Source organism: Larimichthys crocea, chromosome XI (assembly GCF_000972845.2).
Source record: "Larimichthys crocea isolate SSNF chromosome XI, L_crocea_2.0, whole genome shotgun sequence".
Classification (NCBI taxonomy): Eukaryota; Metazoa; Chordata; class Actinopteri; family Sciaenidae; genus Larimichthys; species Larimichthys crocea.
In genome coordinates, this window is record NC_040021.1 from 23,488,553 (window position 1) to 23,502,410 (window position 13,858).

A 13,858-nucleotide genomic window follows, 5' to 3' on the forward strand; every position below is an offset into this window, starting at 1 on the left:
TCAGCCTGCTCTCTCTCTCTCTCTCTCTCTCTCTCTCCCTCTGTGCTGTTATACACTTGTTTTTGTAGCATGCTGACATGTTCTCTCTCTCTCTCTCTCTCTCTCTCTCTCTCTCTCTCTCTCTCACACACACACACACACACACACACACACACACACTGTCGCTTGCTCTTTTATCTCCCATCTCTCCACTGTTTCAAGTCTCATCTCCACCTCTGCTTGGTGCATTCTGCTACCTCTGAGGGAGACACAACCCACTCATTTCCCTGAAAAATACATCTTAGTATGAGATAAGAGGAAAGTGCTGAAAGTTTGATGGGCTGAAAATGGGTTGTTGTGTTGGGTTATTGGAAAAGAGAGAGACAGAGAAGATAAATAAAGAATACAGGGTGTGGATTTCAGGCAGGCAGCCGAAGATTTGGAGACTTGAATCAGTTTAGTAGAAATGTTTGAAGGTACATTCAAAAAGTAGAAAATCATCTGGACCAGTTTGCAGAATTCACCCATTCACACACATTCATACACTGATGGCATTGGCTGCCATGCAAGGTGCTTATCCGTTTTTGAGAGCTATACATACATCAATGGTTCAGCCTTCAGGAGCAGTTTGGGGATCAGTATCTTCTGAGCTCAAGGACACTTGCAGACTGGAGGAGCCGGGGATCGAACGGCCGATCATCTGATTGGTGGACGACCTCTCCACCTCCTGAACATTACTTAAACATCCTGTCAGTGTGATGTGGACAGGAAGTAGGAAAACTGAAATGTCTTTAGTACAGCAACATATCAGGACCAAAGACGAATAAATTGTGTAAAATAGTATTTACTATGATTATAATATAAGAAAAATATTTTTTTCAAGACACATCAAAATATTATAATCATGAATTTGTAGTTTTTTAAGAAGAAAATGGACTACAGTGTATGTGAAAATGGACTAATGTGTTCAATAAAAGTTGTATTAGTCAGAATATTACAAGATATGATAAAACTTTTCTGAGATGTTTTAAAATGTCATTTTAAAACATAGTTTATAACATTTTAACAATAAAGTCAACTTTATAAGACTAATAGTCATAACTTTGCAAAGACTATCACAAGATAGTCATGAGTCATAAGTTTGAATATTGTAAGAAGAAAGTCAGAAGGGTTATTAGGACTGAGTTGTAATTTCACCATAAGTCATAATATTGTAACAAGCTGAAATATTGAATCATCTCTATGATGCACTGTGATGAGGAGCAGTAAGGAGGAGCAGGTGATTCAAATGACTGAAAGAAGCACAAAACTGTGTAGATGGAATCATTTGATTGAGACTCTCAAAAGCATAAAAGATAATCATAAATAATAACATGACATTAACATGAAAGTATCTCGAGGCACCGCCCGTAAAGAAGGGAAAATGATAGCCAATTAACTGATTGATTTCTGCCTCAAAAAATACACTGATCTCGGATTAATAAATAACAATAACAATAACAATAATAATAATAATAATAATACAACTAAAATGACCATATCAACAGTTAGAACAGAGAGAGAGAGAGAGAGTATGCATGTCTGTCCACAGATACTGCCAAGTTGTCTCCACCTTAGCAGTACTGCCTCTGTCAGCTCCAGAAATGGGCAAAGATGTGGAGCATGGGGCTGGAGCAGATTCAGACCTGTCCATAGAGGCCAACAGTGTTGATTTGAAATGTCCTGGTACACCCGGTGACCTTAAGCTGTGAGCACAGACCTGACACCAATCCATTTTAAGCTTAGAGCTTAGAGCCAGTATGTTCGACAAACGTATTGGCTCTTTATTCTGACACAAACAAGTAGCTTTAAATCAGACATTTAGCATGATCAATACTGGACAGCTATCAAATCTGCCCCCTTTTTTTCAGGCTAGCCTGGTCTGATCTCAGTTTAAAGATAGATTCTGACCTTTGCATAAAGGTTAACCATTCTGGTGGTTAGGAATCATGGCTACATTTGGCCCTTCTCTGTTCCCTGGGACTTTTACTGACTTACTTACCAGTATTGGAACATTATTTTCACTTGAAGGAACCCTAAAAGAAATCAGATGAATCCATTTTATTATCTGAGAAGTGAATTCCCAATACACTGATCTCTGCACAGAAGAAACTTGTGATTAATTTAAGATCTCACTATAGGTAAATGTTTCTTAGGGTTAGGGTGAAAAGTCTGTGTAAAGGCAATTCCATGTTTTCTTTCAAAACACATTAAATATGTTGGAAAATAGTTGCTGAAGACGCGTGAAAAGACTTTGAACCATATATTAGTGAAATGTGGAGTTAGAGGTTCAAACTGTTTTTCACCAGTTTTCAGGCCAGGATTTTGTGGGCGGTCCTTAAACAAAACAACATGGTGCATTGAGGTGAGCATACCCCCGCTCCCTAGCGCAACGGTATAAAAGCCTTCAGCAAATTAGATTCAGTTTGGCTTTACATATCTAAGAGGACTGTGTAAGTTCTAAATGTATTCAGAGTTCTATCAGACATATCTCTTATCGCAGCAGCAGCAGATGAACTTTGCTGACTTTGCACAGTTATCCAAACCATCATCTCCCAGGAGGACCCTACTGTCACTTCAGCTCCAGTTTCACTTCATGGCCTTCCACACTTATCCACTGGAACATGGTGGTGGCTGAGGAGGCGATGACTCTCATACAGGTGTAGTTTAGTGGTCCTTATTTTGGACACATTTGGTGCAAAGATCACAGCAGGAACTGTGCTCTGTAACCAACAGTCAGGTGTGATGGACTGTAGACCTGTAGCTGGAGACAGATAGGAGCTCTGCTAAACTTTTCTTCTGTCAGTTGATATTACTTTCAGAGTTATTCTAGAAACGAGTGTGATTTAATTATAAAAAATATTAAAAAAGAAATTAGACTTGCTTTCACTAAGGTTCAAAAAGCAATTTAGAAAAATTACTCAGCAAAACAAAGAAACGCGTGATGAACAAATAACTCACACGAAAAGTGAGAAAATAAGATGAGAGTGAAATGAGCAGAGAAAATGAGCCTCGGAACAAGTGAACCTGACACTTCCATACTGTCAGATGATGCGTGGAGGGCAGTGAGAAGCCTTATGCTCTAACTGTTGTACTTTGTATAATAATCTCAGAATAATCAAAGAATAAAGCTTTCTCCAGACAACATTAGTTTAACACTATTTATATTTCAAACCTACTTTTCCTGAGTATCTATGAAAAGTCAAAGGTTCCGAGCTTGAAACACAGTGTAAGAAGGAGCACTTGAAGCGACCGTGGCTCAGTGGTAGATATTCAATCTGGGACACCTCCACATGCAGACTGGAGGAACCTTGGATCGAACCACCGTTCATCTGATTAGTTGACAACCCGCTCTACTTCCTGAACCACAGGACATTTGGCTGTTCTCACTGCAACTGACTGTGGTGAAATATCTACTTATATTAGAGAGTTTAACGATTTTAAAATGAAGATTATATTTGCTTTTATAGGTTTACCTGTGTAGATATTTGCAGGTTGTTGGACCAGAAGAAGAAGATATTGACAAAGCTTCATGTGGTACAATAGTGAATTTAATCACAGTCACAAAGCATCATTCTATATAACTATTTATGCAGTTGAAAACTCTACTCAAACCTTGAGTTAACTCAACCAGTCGTAGTGGATAACTGTCTACCAATGAGCTTGGGTCTGCCCGAGATTTCTGCTTGTTAAAAGGTTTTCTTCGCCACTGTCACCATGGTGGAACTGTTGGTCTCTGTAAATATAATATAATATAAATATAAAGAGTACGGTCTAGACCTGCTCTGTATGGAAAATGTCATGAGATAACTTTTGTTATGATATGGTGCTATATAAATAAAATTGAACTGAACTTGGGTCATATGGGAGGAGTTGTTTGTCCGAGAGACCAATATTTGGTCAAGATCTTTCTGGTTGCTGGGAAGAAGGCGATCACCAGGAACTGGCTTAAAACAGATATCCCGGATTATGAACAGTGGAGGACTATCGTGGACAATATACAGGATATGGAGTATTTATCGTTCAAACTAAAAATTCAAGAAGATTTGTTTCAAAAGAGATGGGAAAAATGGTTATTGTATAAATCCAAAAGGGGAGAAAAGTGAAGGGTGAAAATTGTGTACCCCTGTGATGTCTTGATTTATTTCTTTTTCCTTTTTTTTTTTTTTTTTTTTTTTTTTTTCTACCGTTGTGTGTTACTGTTTTATACTTGAATGTTTTTCTATTCCTGTGCAATCCAAAATAAAGACAAAGTTATAAAAAAAAAAAAAAATTGAACTGAACTGAAGTTATGGTCGTGCATTATTAGTTAAACCGGCTTTCTGCAGCAGCAAGACTAATAAACAAGTCTGACTTTCTATTCATATGTTCTGTCATATTTCATGACACTTTAGACCACACTCTTTATAATATTATTATTATTAATATATTATTAGACCCAACATTGGTGACAGTGGCAAAGAAAAACTTCCTTTAGGGCTTAGGTTTTTGAGATATCTCACAAGTAGACAAACATGACTGAGACTGATGTGTTTGGTTTAGGATAATATGAATGGTAGACTTGACAGAGTCTGGACTCATAATAATCCCAATGTGAAAACTGGGAACCAAAACATCTGTGCTGGTTTCACATTAATGCCCGGTGTTAAATAGTGAATGCTGTGTGAGATACAGACTTCTCCTTAGTGATTCTTCTGGCAGAATTTAGAAAAGATATCCAGTGCAAAGACATCACCTCTCTCTCATAGAGTTGTTGGTGACCTGAAGAACCTATCTGTCAGTGACTTCCTGAGGGATGATGCATATGCTGGGGATTGGAAAAATTTTATAATATAGCACACCTCACATTTACAGCAGCCTCTCACTGCCTTTATACTTGAAATGCAGGACTGCCAAATGAAGATAAATCACATTATTCAAGTAAATAAACGTACATTGTTAATACACCCAGCAGTAGAGACAACATGTAAGAAAAACCTAATTTTTTTCTGTATTACATGAAGAGTCAACACTGCCACCCTGTGGTGTTCATTGCACAACAACTAGGATAGAACGTTTAAATAAAAGATAAACTAATGGTGTCTGATACAACAGCCCTATAATCCATTCTACCTTCATGAAGGCTTCTTGTGACGTGTAGAATGTCTTGTTCATGTGTTTTTAAAGAAACTGGGAGAGAGTAAAGAGACGTGCTTACTTTTAAATCTTAGCAATCTGAATTAAAATCAGGGTAACATTTATTGGACAGGTACGTAAAAACTAAAACAAAAACTCTGGAGTGGAAGCTAAGTTAGTAACATGCATTAATGAGACATGAGTGTGTACAGATGGAGAGAGAGAGAGAGAGAGAGAAGAAGAGAAGAGTTCAGTGCATCATGAGAAGTCTGCTGGCAGTCTAATCCTTTAGCAGCATAACTAAGGGATGACCTGAGCCAGCCCTAACTATAGGCTTTATCAAAAAGGAAAGTCTTCAGTCTACTCTTAAAGGTGTTGACCGTGTCTGCCTCCTGAGCCCAGAAAGGTAGTTTGTTCCACAGAAGAGGAGCCTGATAGCTGAAAGCTCTGGCTCCCAATCTACTTTTGGAAACTATAGGAACCACAAGGAACCCAGCGTCCTGAGAGCGCAGTGTTCTAGACGGGTAGTAAGGTATTATGAGCTCTTTTAGATAAGGACTTTGTAAGTAAGGAGAAGAATTTAAATTTATTCTAGATTTAATAGGGAGCCAATGCAAGGAAGCCAAAATGGGAGAGATGTGATCCTGATCTTGGTTCCTGTCAGAACACGTGCAGCAGCATTTCTGAATATAACTGCAAAGTCCTAAGAGACTATTGGAGCAGCCTGATAACAAGAGTTACAATAGTCCAGCCTAGAAGTAACAAATGCGTGAACTAGTTTTTGCATCCGCTTGAGACACGATGCGTCTGATTTTTGCAGTCTTGAAATTGTTTTAGTCAATATCCCCTGAATATTAAGGTCACCACAATAAGTACTTTACTGTTTTCAGGAGGGCGGTACACTATGAGAAATATTTTTGGCTGTGGTATTTTCCAGTTGGGTGAATAACAGATAGAACTTAGTTCAGATTTAGTATTTATTAATAGACTTGAGTCAAAATATGGCACCACCTCCAACTCCTTCAAGACAAGACAAAAAAATCAATATCATAATGTACTGTAGTATATAATATAATATATATATAATATATATATATTATATATATATATATATATATATATATAATATATATATATATATATATAATGTATATATATTAGTATATATGATTAATGTGCTGATATATATGTATGTATGTATGTAGTACATACATATGCAACAATCAACTGTTTACCAGCAGTCACAGTGCCACATGTGGAAGGTCACAGGCTTTCATTGTTGGTTTTGCCTGTTAGCTTTTATGTTTTACACAACTGTATCCTGTGTAACTTTAGATGGCTATAAATATGGATTACTTGTGTCAACCAGTGACCATTTGCATATAGCAAGACTGCAAAACAAAATAAAGTTATTTCGGTTAACACATTAAAGTTTATTTCATCACACAGAAAAAGTGGAACATGTGAAAACCTGCAGCACATGACAATAAAGCCAACTGTTTTCCAACATTACCGTATGTCAAAGAATACATGACAGAAATATTAAAGCAATGATTTGACTTTTTGGCTTTCACGTGAATTAGATGAAAACATTGATAACACTCTTGAATATCACAGTTGTATATTCCTAACGATCAGCTGTTCAGGTAGGGAGGAGGGTGGGTGCGTGTTACACCGTGATCTCTGCAAACCTTCCCTTGAGGTGAAACAATCTCAGCGATAGGGTTGCAAAGGGGCGGAACGTTTCCGGTAAATTTCTGGAGTCTTTATGGAAACTTTCCATGGAAAGTTAAGCTATTTTGGAAATATTCAAAATTAGAAAGTCCATAGGAATTATGGGAATTTATGGAAACTAACTGTAAATTGGGATAATTGAAACAAAGTGTGTCATATCCAAACATAAATCTAAACATTTAGTTTTGTCACAAGCAGACATGCAAAATAAAACAATTAAAAAACATTTCTACAGATTTATTTGTCAGTAGAACTTTATCAAGTTTGAATTACTTTATTGAACATTATTATGTAGTCCACGAGCTCAAATGTGTGTCTTCAATAGTCTCTATGTGCTCTGGGCTCTAAAGTGTGGTCCAGGTACAGAAATCACCTGTGCAGGTAGGGGGCGTGGCCGCAATAGCCCTGCAGTAAGCAGTGTGCTATGTGCATGTGACTGAGGAACAGCAGATATTCAAGTGGACCTGCATGAAGTCTGGTTGTTTTAGTCAGGATTATGATCAAATATATTTTAGCATAATCTTTCCCCAATCCTTTAAACTATGTTTAAGTTCCCTGTTCAGGCCCAAGCTTCAATTTAGTAAATTCCTGGGTTATTCCCATAAATTCCCATGAAAAGTTTCCAACTTTTCACAGAATTCACAGAATTTTGTAACCCTACTCACTGATCATATCAGGTCCACTTCAGGAATCTACATTTCATAAATAATTTGATGACTTATACTAGACAGTATTCATACAGTTTTACAGTTGTAACAGAGCTGCAACTAACAATTATTTTTTACTATTGATTAATCCACTTCATTATTTCTTGATTAATAAATATGAAAACACACTTTCACATTCATATATCGATGTATAAACTGCTCATCAGGAGCGATACAGTGCTTCCTAAAGCACTCACGATGACACTAAACTCACTTCAATTGGGGATCGAGGACACTTGAACGGGATTGGAGGAGTTGGGAATCGACCAGCGACCCTTTGAACTACACAACCCGCTCTACTGACTCACTGTGTGTCTGCTTAACTGTACTGCAACGTTTGGGCAATGTAACTTTTGCTCTGCAGCGTCACAGCTCTTCTGACCAGGACACTTGTGGTTTTTGAGGTGCGACAGCAGACAGAATCTTTTCTCACACACGCTGCAGCTGAACGGCTTCTCTCCTGTGTGAATCCTCTTGTGTTTATTCAGATTTCCCTTTTCACTAAATCTTTTACCACAAAGCGAGCAGGTGAATGGTTTTTCTCCGGTGTGGACTCTCATGTGTCGTACTAGCGTCCCTCTTTCATTGTACCTTTTCTTGCACACTGAACAGCTGAAAGGCTTCTCTCCGGTGTGAATTCTCATGTGTGCAGATAACGTTCCACTCTGCGTGAAGTTTTTACCACAAACTAAGCAGCTGAAAGGCTTCTCTCCAGTGTGTTTTCTCATGTGTATGTGCAAACTTCCCTTCTGTCTAAATGTCTTACCACACACAGTACAGACAAAGGGCCTCTCTCCTGTATGACACGTCATGTGTCTCTGCAGAGCTGTGCTGTGCTTGAAGGTTTTCCTACACACTAGGCATTTAAACAGTTTTTTCGGATTATGAGATCTCTGATGGGACACAGAGTCATCGTCTTTCAGTGTGTCTGGAAATGGTCTGCATTCAGTCTGTTTCCAGTCATAGTCTAAGTCTTCAGTCCCAGTTTTAAAACACTGAGAAAGAAAAAACTGACCATCACTAGTTGCCTTTAGGAAACCAGCAACGTCCAAGTCGAAGGCTGGTTCTGATCCTCCACAGCTCTCTCCGACAGCTCCAGCTTCTATCTGCTGAGCTGCATCCGCCTCTCCCTGCTCTTCAGTTTGTCTCTGCTGAGGATTCTCTTCATCATCTTCAGTCTTCACAGAGACAGGAGTAAACTGTGAGATAATATCAGCCCCCTCCATTCCCTGTCTCATCCAGACACTTCCTGTCTGGACCAGTTCCTCTGGTTCCTCTTTAATGCACGGGGCCTCCTGGTCCAGCCTGCAGCTCGAGTCCTGCTGCTCAGTGGGAATCTTTGCACTGATGATCAGAGAGCGAATGTCCTGAGACACACCTGAGATACAAACATACAGAGGTCAGTATTTCTTAATGAAATACAGTGAGTACAGGCGTACAGACTTACTATTTGTGCTGAATGGGAGAATGTGATGTGTAATGTGAAGACTGGAAGCTTTGGTCTTTGTATCTGTATTTCAGATATCTGCTGGCTACACTGGCAGCCCAGTAACAATGGGCATTACCTCCAAGGGCTAAATGGTTGTCAGCCAATGGGTTCCAAGATTGCTCTTAACCTGGCTCTGGTACTTACTTAGAAGCTCCTGTTGCCTAGCTACCAGCCACTGTTGTTGCCTAGCTACCAAACCAAGCAGCCAAGCAGTATGAAGCAGTCCTGTATGATCTTTTTTTTTTTTAAAGATTATTTTTTTGGCCTTTTATGATAGGACAGCTGAAGACAGACAGGAAGCGGGGGGCAGAGAGAGGGGGAGTGACATGCAGCAAATGCAGCAAGGACTGTAACACACAGGGCGGCCGCTTAACCCACTACGCTACTGACCGCCCCGCTGTATGATCATTTTAATCAATACTGAGATGCTAATAATTTATTACAATTATTCATTGATTTTAACAAACACAGCACTGCTTTCACTTCAACATTCCTGGGACCAGGAACACACAAACATGCCAACACTTTAGATTCTGGAAAGGATGGTTCATTGATTGATTGTTCACTGTGATTGGACCAAACCCAAGTCAATTTAGAGTTTATTTAACCAATGTGTGAAGGTGGATCTAATGGAGGAACGTTTTAATTATGACTCTATGACTTAATGTTACGAGTCACAGATGTTGTGTTATGTGTAAGTTTGCTTGTGTTCTTGCAGAGCCGACACAACAGACTGTGGGTTGTCATTTCCTCAGTGAGCACACCTCTTCAGCTGTCACAGTGTCTGACAGCAGAACAACCAATCAAAGCAGCGTAGATATGACACATCACATGGAAGGGAGTGATGCTGTACTGTGATTCAGTCATTAGTATGAAGCTGAATTGACAGTCAGACTGTGAACACATGACGTCCTTTATATCATGTTTCTAAAGTGATGTGTTTTAACGGACACATAAGGAACTGTTTAACATCATATTTCTTAAAGAGACAGCGCAGGGAGCTTTAGTTTACTTTAAACTGCTAATACGTTTATTTTGGAACGTTCTGTCAACACTACAGAAAAACTAGCTAACTGTTAAGTATGATAAGGTTGTCTGATGTTGACTGCTGTTAGTTATTGGTTTGATTAATGATTGTATATTGATTACTGATGGTGGCTCATCAAGTTTATTATCAGCAGTATGCAGGCAATGGCTGAGCTTTGTGTGATTTTTTTACTACTTGAGAAAGTATGTCATCTTTGGTACAGTCTAAGATAGATGGCGACTGTTGATGCAACATTAATGTAACGGTCAGCAGAACAAAGCAGTGATACATGATACATGATTTCAAAGTCTCAGTGATGTTGTTCTATAAAGCAGCACTAATGAAACACCTCTTGTCCAATCAGATTGACTTGGTCAGAACCACCTGTTGTATAATACATTTCCGGAAACTTTCCATTGGAAGTTAAGCTCAGGAATCAGAAACTCAACATTTAGTTTTGTCATAAGCAGACATGCAAAAAAAATAAATAAATTCCAAAACATTTCAACAGATTTATTTGTCAGTAGAACTTTATCAAGTTTGAATTACTTTATTGAACATTATTATGTAGTCCACGAGGTCAAATGTGTGTCTTCAATAGTCTCTGTGTGCTCTGGGCTCTAAAGTGTGGTCCAGGTACAGAAATCACCTGTGCAGGTAGGGGGCGTGGCCTCAATAGCCCTGCAGTAAGCAGTGTGCTATGTGCATGTGACTGAGGAATAGCAGATATTCAAGTGGACCTGCATGAAATCTGGTTGTTTTACACAAGATTATCAAATCAAATCAAGTTTATTTGTATAGCCCTTTACAATAGCCAGACGGTACCCAAAGTGCTTTACAACAAAGCCATAAAAACAATATATAACATGTACATAACAAATAAATACAATTAAATAAAAATACAATTAAAATTAAAAGTGCTATAGTGTTAAAAACCTTCCAGAAATACATAAAAAGCAGCAGACAGATTATGCTCAACTATATTTAAGTTCACTGTTCAGGGCCAAGTTTAGTAAATTCCTAGTTCATTCCTGTTTATTCCCAAATATTTCCGTTAATTCCCATGGAAAGTTTCCAACTCTGAAAATATATGGAATTTTGGAACCCTAGTTGTATAACATTCGTTGAATTGTGGGATGCTAAACTCATGATGACAGTTAACATTAACAGACTTATTATTATTGTCATATTGTATTAGTACAGATTTTACAGTGTGTGTTAGCTTTCTACATTTTAGCCTCATTAAATCAAAGCGTGCAGGTGTTTTACTTGTTGCGTCACTTCCTGAGCCATTAACCATCATTATCATATATGTGACGTCATGTGTTGTGTGAGCAGCTTGTTTTATGAGCTAACGTTAGCATAACAGTGATGAAACGTCCAAAGAACCATTGACCGGGTTTAAACAGTAAATAAGACACAGAGCTGGACATGTCCCTGCCTGTCAGTGAGCTCGTAGTGTCGTATAGATGAACGGCGTAGCTGTTGTTTCAACGACAAACCTGTCTCGCCGTTAACCGTTAGCTTGACGCCGGGCAGCTGCTCGGCTCCCAGCAGTCTGCGCTGCCGGTCGAGTTCCCGCTCGTATTCGGTTATGGTTCTTTGGAACATGTCGATGATGTCCTCCACAGCCACGGCGAGCCGCTGACTGACGAACGCTCTCAGAGCCTGGACTGTAGACATGTTGGTGACAGCTGAAAGAGTTAAAGACCGAGAAGGACGCCCAGCTACAGCCTGTCCTCCTGCTGCCGCGGGTTAACGACAGAGCAGCGTCAGCTGCGTGCTGCCACACACGCTTTATTAAAGTACATATGTCATATCCCATCTATTATATGCAGAAAGTCTAAGCTGCTCTCCATCACTGGCTCACTCACACCCCCTGCCTGATCGATACTGCGCATGTGCACATGGCAATATGGCTGCTTCAGTTATATATAATAGTTATGTATAACTAGCTATAACTAGAAGTTATGTATAACGATAAATTATGATATTTTTAAACTTATACTTTTATCTCAGGTAGAACATCAACTCACTCTCATAATTCAAGTCTGCACTCAAAACCCACCTGTTTATAATAGCCTTTTCCATCAATTCAATTGCACTGTCCTATTTGAACCTGTTTTTAATGTTGTAATTTGATATACTTTTATGGTTCTTTTTGTTTCTTTCTGTTATTTGCTGTCTACTCTCTTTTATTGTAAGGTGTCCTTGGGTGACAGAAAGGCACCTATGAAATAAAATGTATTATTATTATTATTATTATAACTCGGAACTATTCACTAACATTAACTGAGTTATCTGAAAACTGAATGTTGTAAATTATAGTCAGCAGATCATATTACACTACATTAAGATGTTAACAGTTTCTTTAATGAGTCTTCATCTATAATACTAATAGTAACTCAACGTCATCTTTCCAGAACTGATGAAGGAAGTAGTTAATGAATGAGCCATCTTGCTTCCTTCTCATTTCTGTTGATCAGACAATGACACTGGCCCCCAGACAGTTCAAAATACTTTTACTTCTCCTCCTCCTCCTCCTCCTTCTTCTTCTTCTACTAAATTCTTTTCATTAGTTAGTTTTCATATTTTCTGTCCTTTCTGCTATATAAAAAATAAATAAAGATTCTCCCACCCTACATTTCTCTACCTCCTTCTTCACTTTTTCTCCTTTTGTGCACTTTTGTACACTGAACATTCTTCTGATCCGGGGGTTCCAAACATTTCAGGCCACGACCCCCAAAACAACAGTACCAGTGATTTGCAACCCCCACTATCCCCAGATGTCACATGATTTGTCCTTGTTACACGTCGTACTGTTTAGCACGATGCTAATAGACCTTGTTAATCTGTCATAATCACATCATCAGGGCTCAGAGAAGGCAAAGAAAATCGAGAGGCTTTTATTTTAAATGTAACTACTTTTTTATGTTTTGTTACAATTATGGCTAAAACATGCTATTTCTAAAAGTTTTTAAATTTTAATTGATTTCTGAAAATCATCCTGCTGTCTCGCGACCCCCCCAACTCCTACTACCCCGACCAGTGTTCTAATCCACATGCATTGTATCAGTGAATCCTGTGTGTCACACATCCATCTATATGATATGAATGATTTTTTTCCATGTTATCCTAGTTTGTTCTTTTTACTTATTTGCGATCATACTTGTTGCCCTTTGCTTTCCTTCTTTCCTAACGCGGTCTAAGCGCTACACAGTTGGAACTTCCATGTACCCTTGTAGAGGGCTTGTGATCTTGTAATCTGCTTCCTCGTTTCCTTCTACATCTGTGCTGGTGCCCAAATAAAACCCACCTCACACCCTGTGTTTGCAAATTCTGTATGTTTGATGAATCTCTATCAAAATATCTGGCAAAACATCACCGTCACCTCACAACAAACCCATCAGCCGGCTGTTGCCTCTCTGGGACTGGGGAGTTTGTGATCTTTCTGTGTGGAGTTTGCATGTTCTCCCCGCAACCCTGATAAGGAGTGCTTATGGAAAATGAATGAAAATATATGGTCAGAGCTGCTGCTGAGTAACGGCATATAACTCAACTGTCTGATTTATCACCCCCTCCCCACCAAAGTGCCCATAATGTCGCCAACATCTGTCACACCTGATCTGAAATTCAGTCTTTTTCATTCTTCAGCCAGGAATGATTACTCAAATGACATTTTCCCACATCATCATGTTTTTAATAAAACATACAAGAAATATATTTTTAAAACACATATGTGTCCATCAGAAAGACATTTATGAACCC

At 38.8% G+C, this 13,858-nt stretch overlaps 1 protein-coding gene across 1 annotated transcript; it reads right to left on the reverse strand.

Annotated features, from left to right (window-relative positions):
• Positions 1 to 7,289: 7,289 nt before the first annotated feature.
• Positions 7,290 to 11,998, reverse strand: LOC104926823 (zinc finger protein 501). Its single transcript, XM_010740768.3, has 2 exons — positions 11,593 to 11,998; positions 7,290 to 8,952 (listed from the first exon to the last, which is right to left on the reverse strand). Exons 1-2 carry the CDS (start codon positions 11,771 to 11,773, stop codon positions 7,871 to 7,873), a joined length of 1,263 nt encoding a protein of 420 aa, XP_010739070.2. The 5' UTR covers positions 11,774 to 11,998; the 3' UTR covers positions 7,290 to 7,870.
• Between the last annotated feature and the right edge of the window lie 1,860 nt (positions 11,999 to 13,858).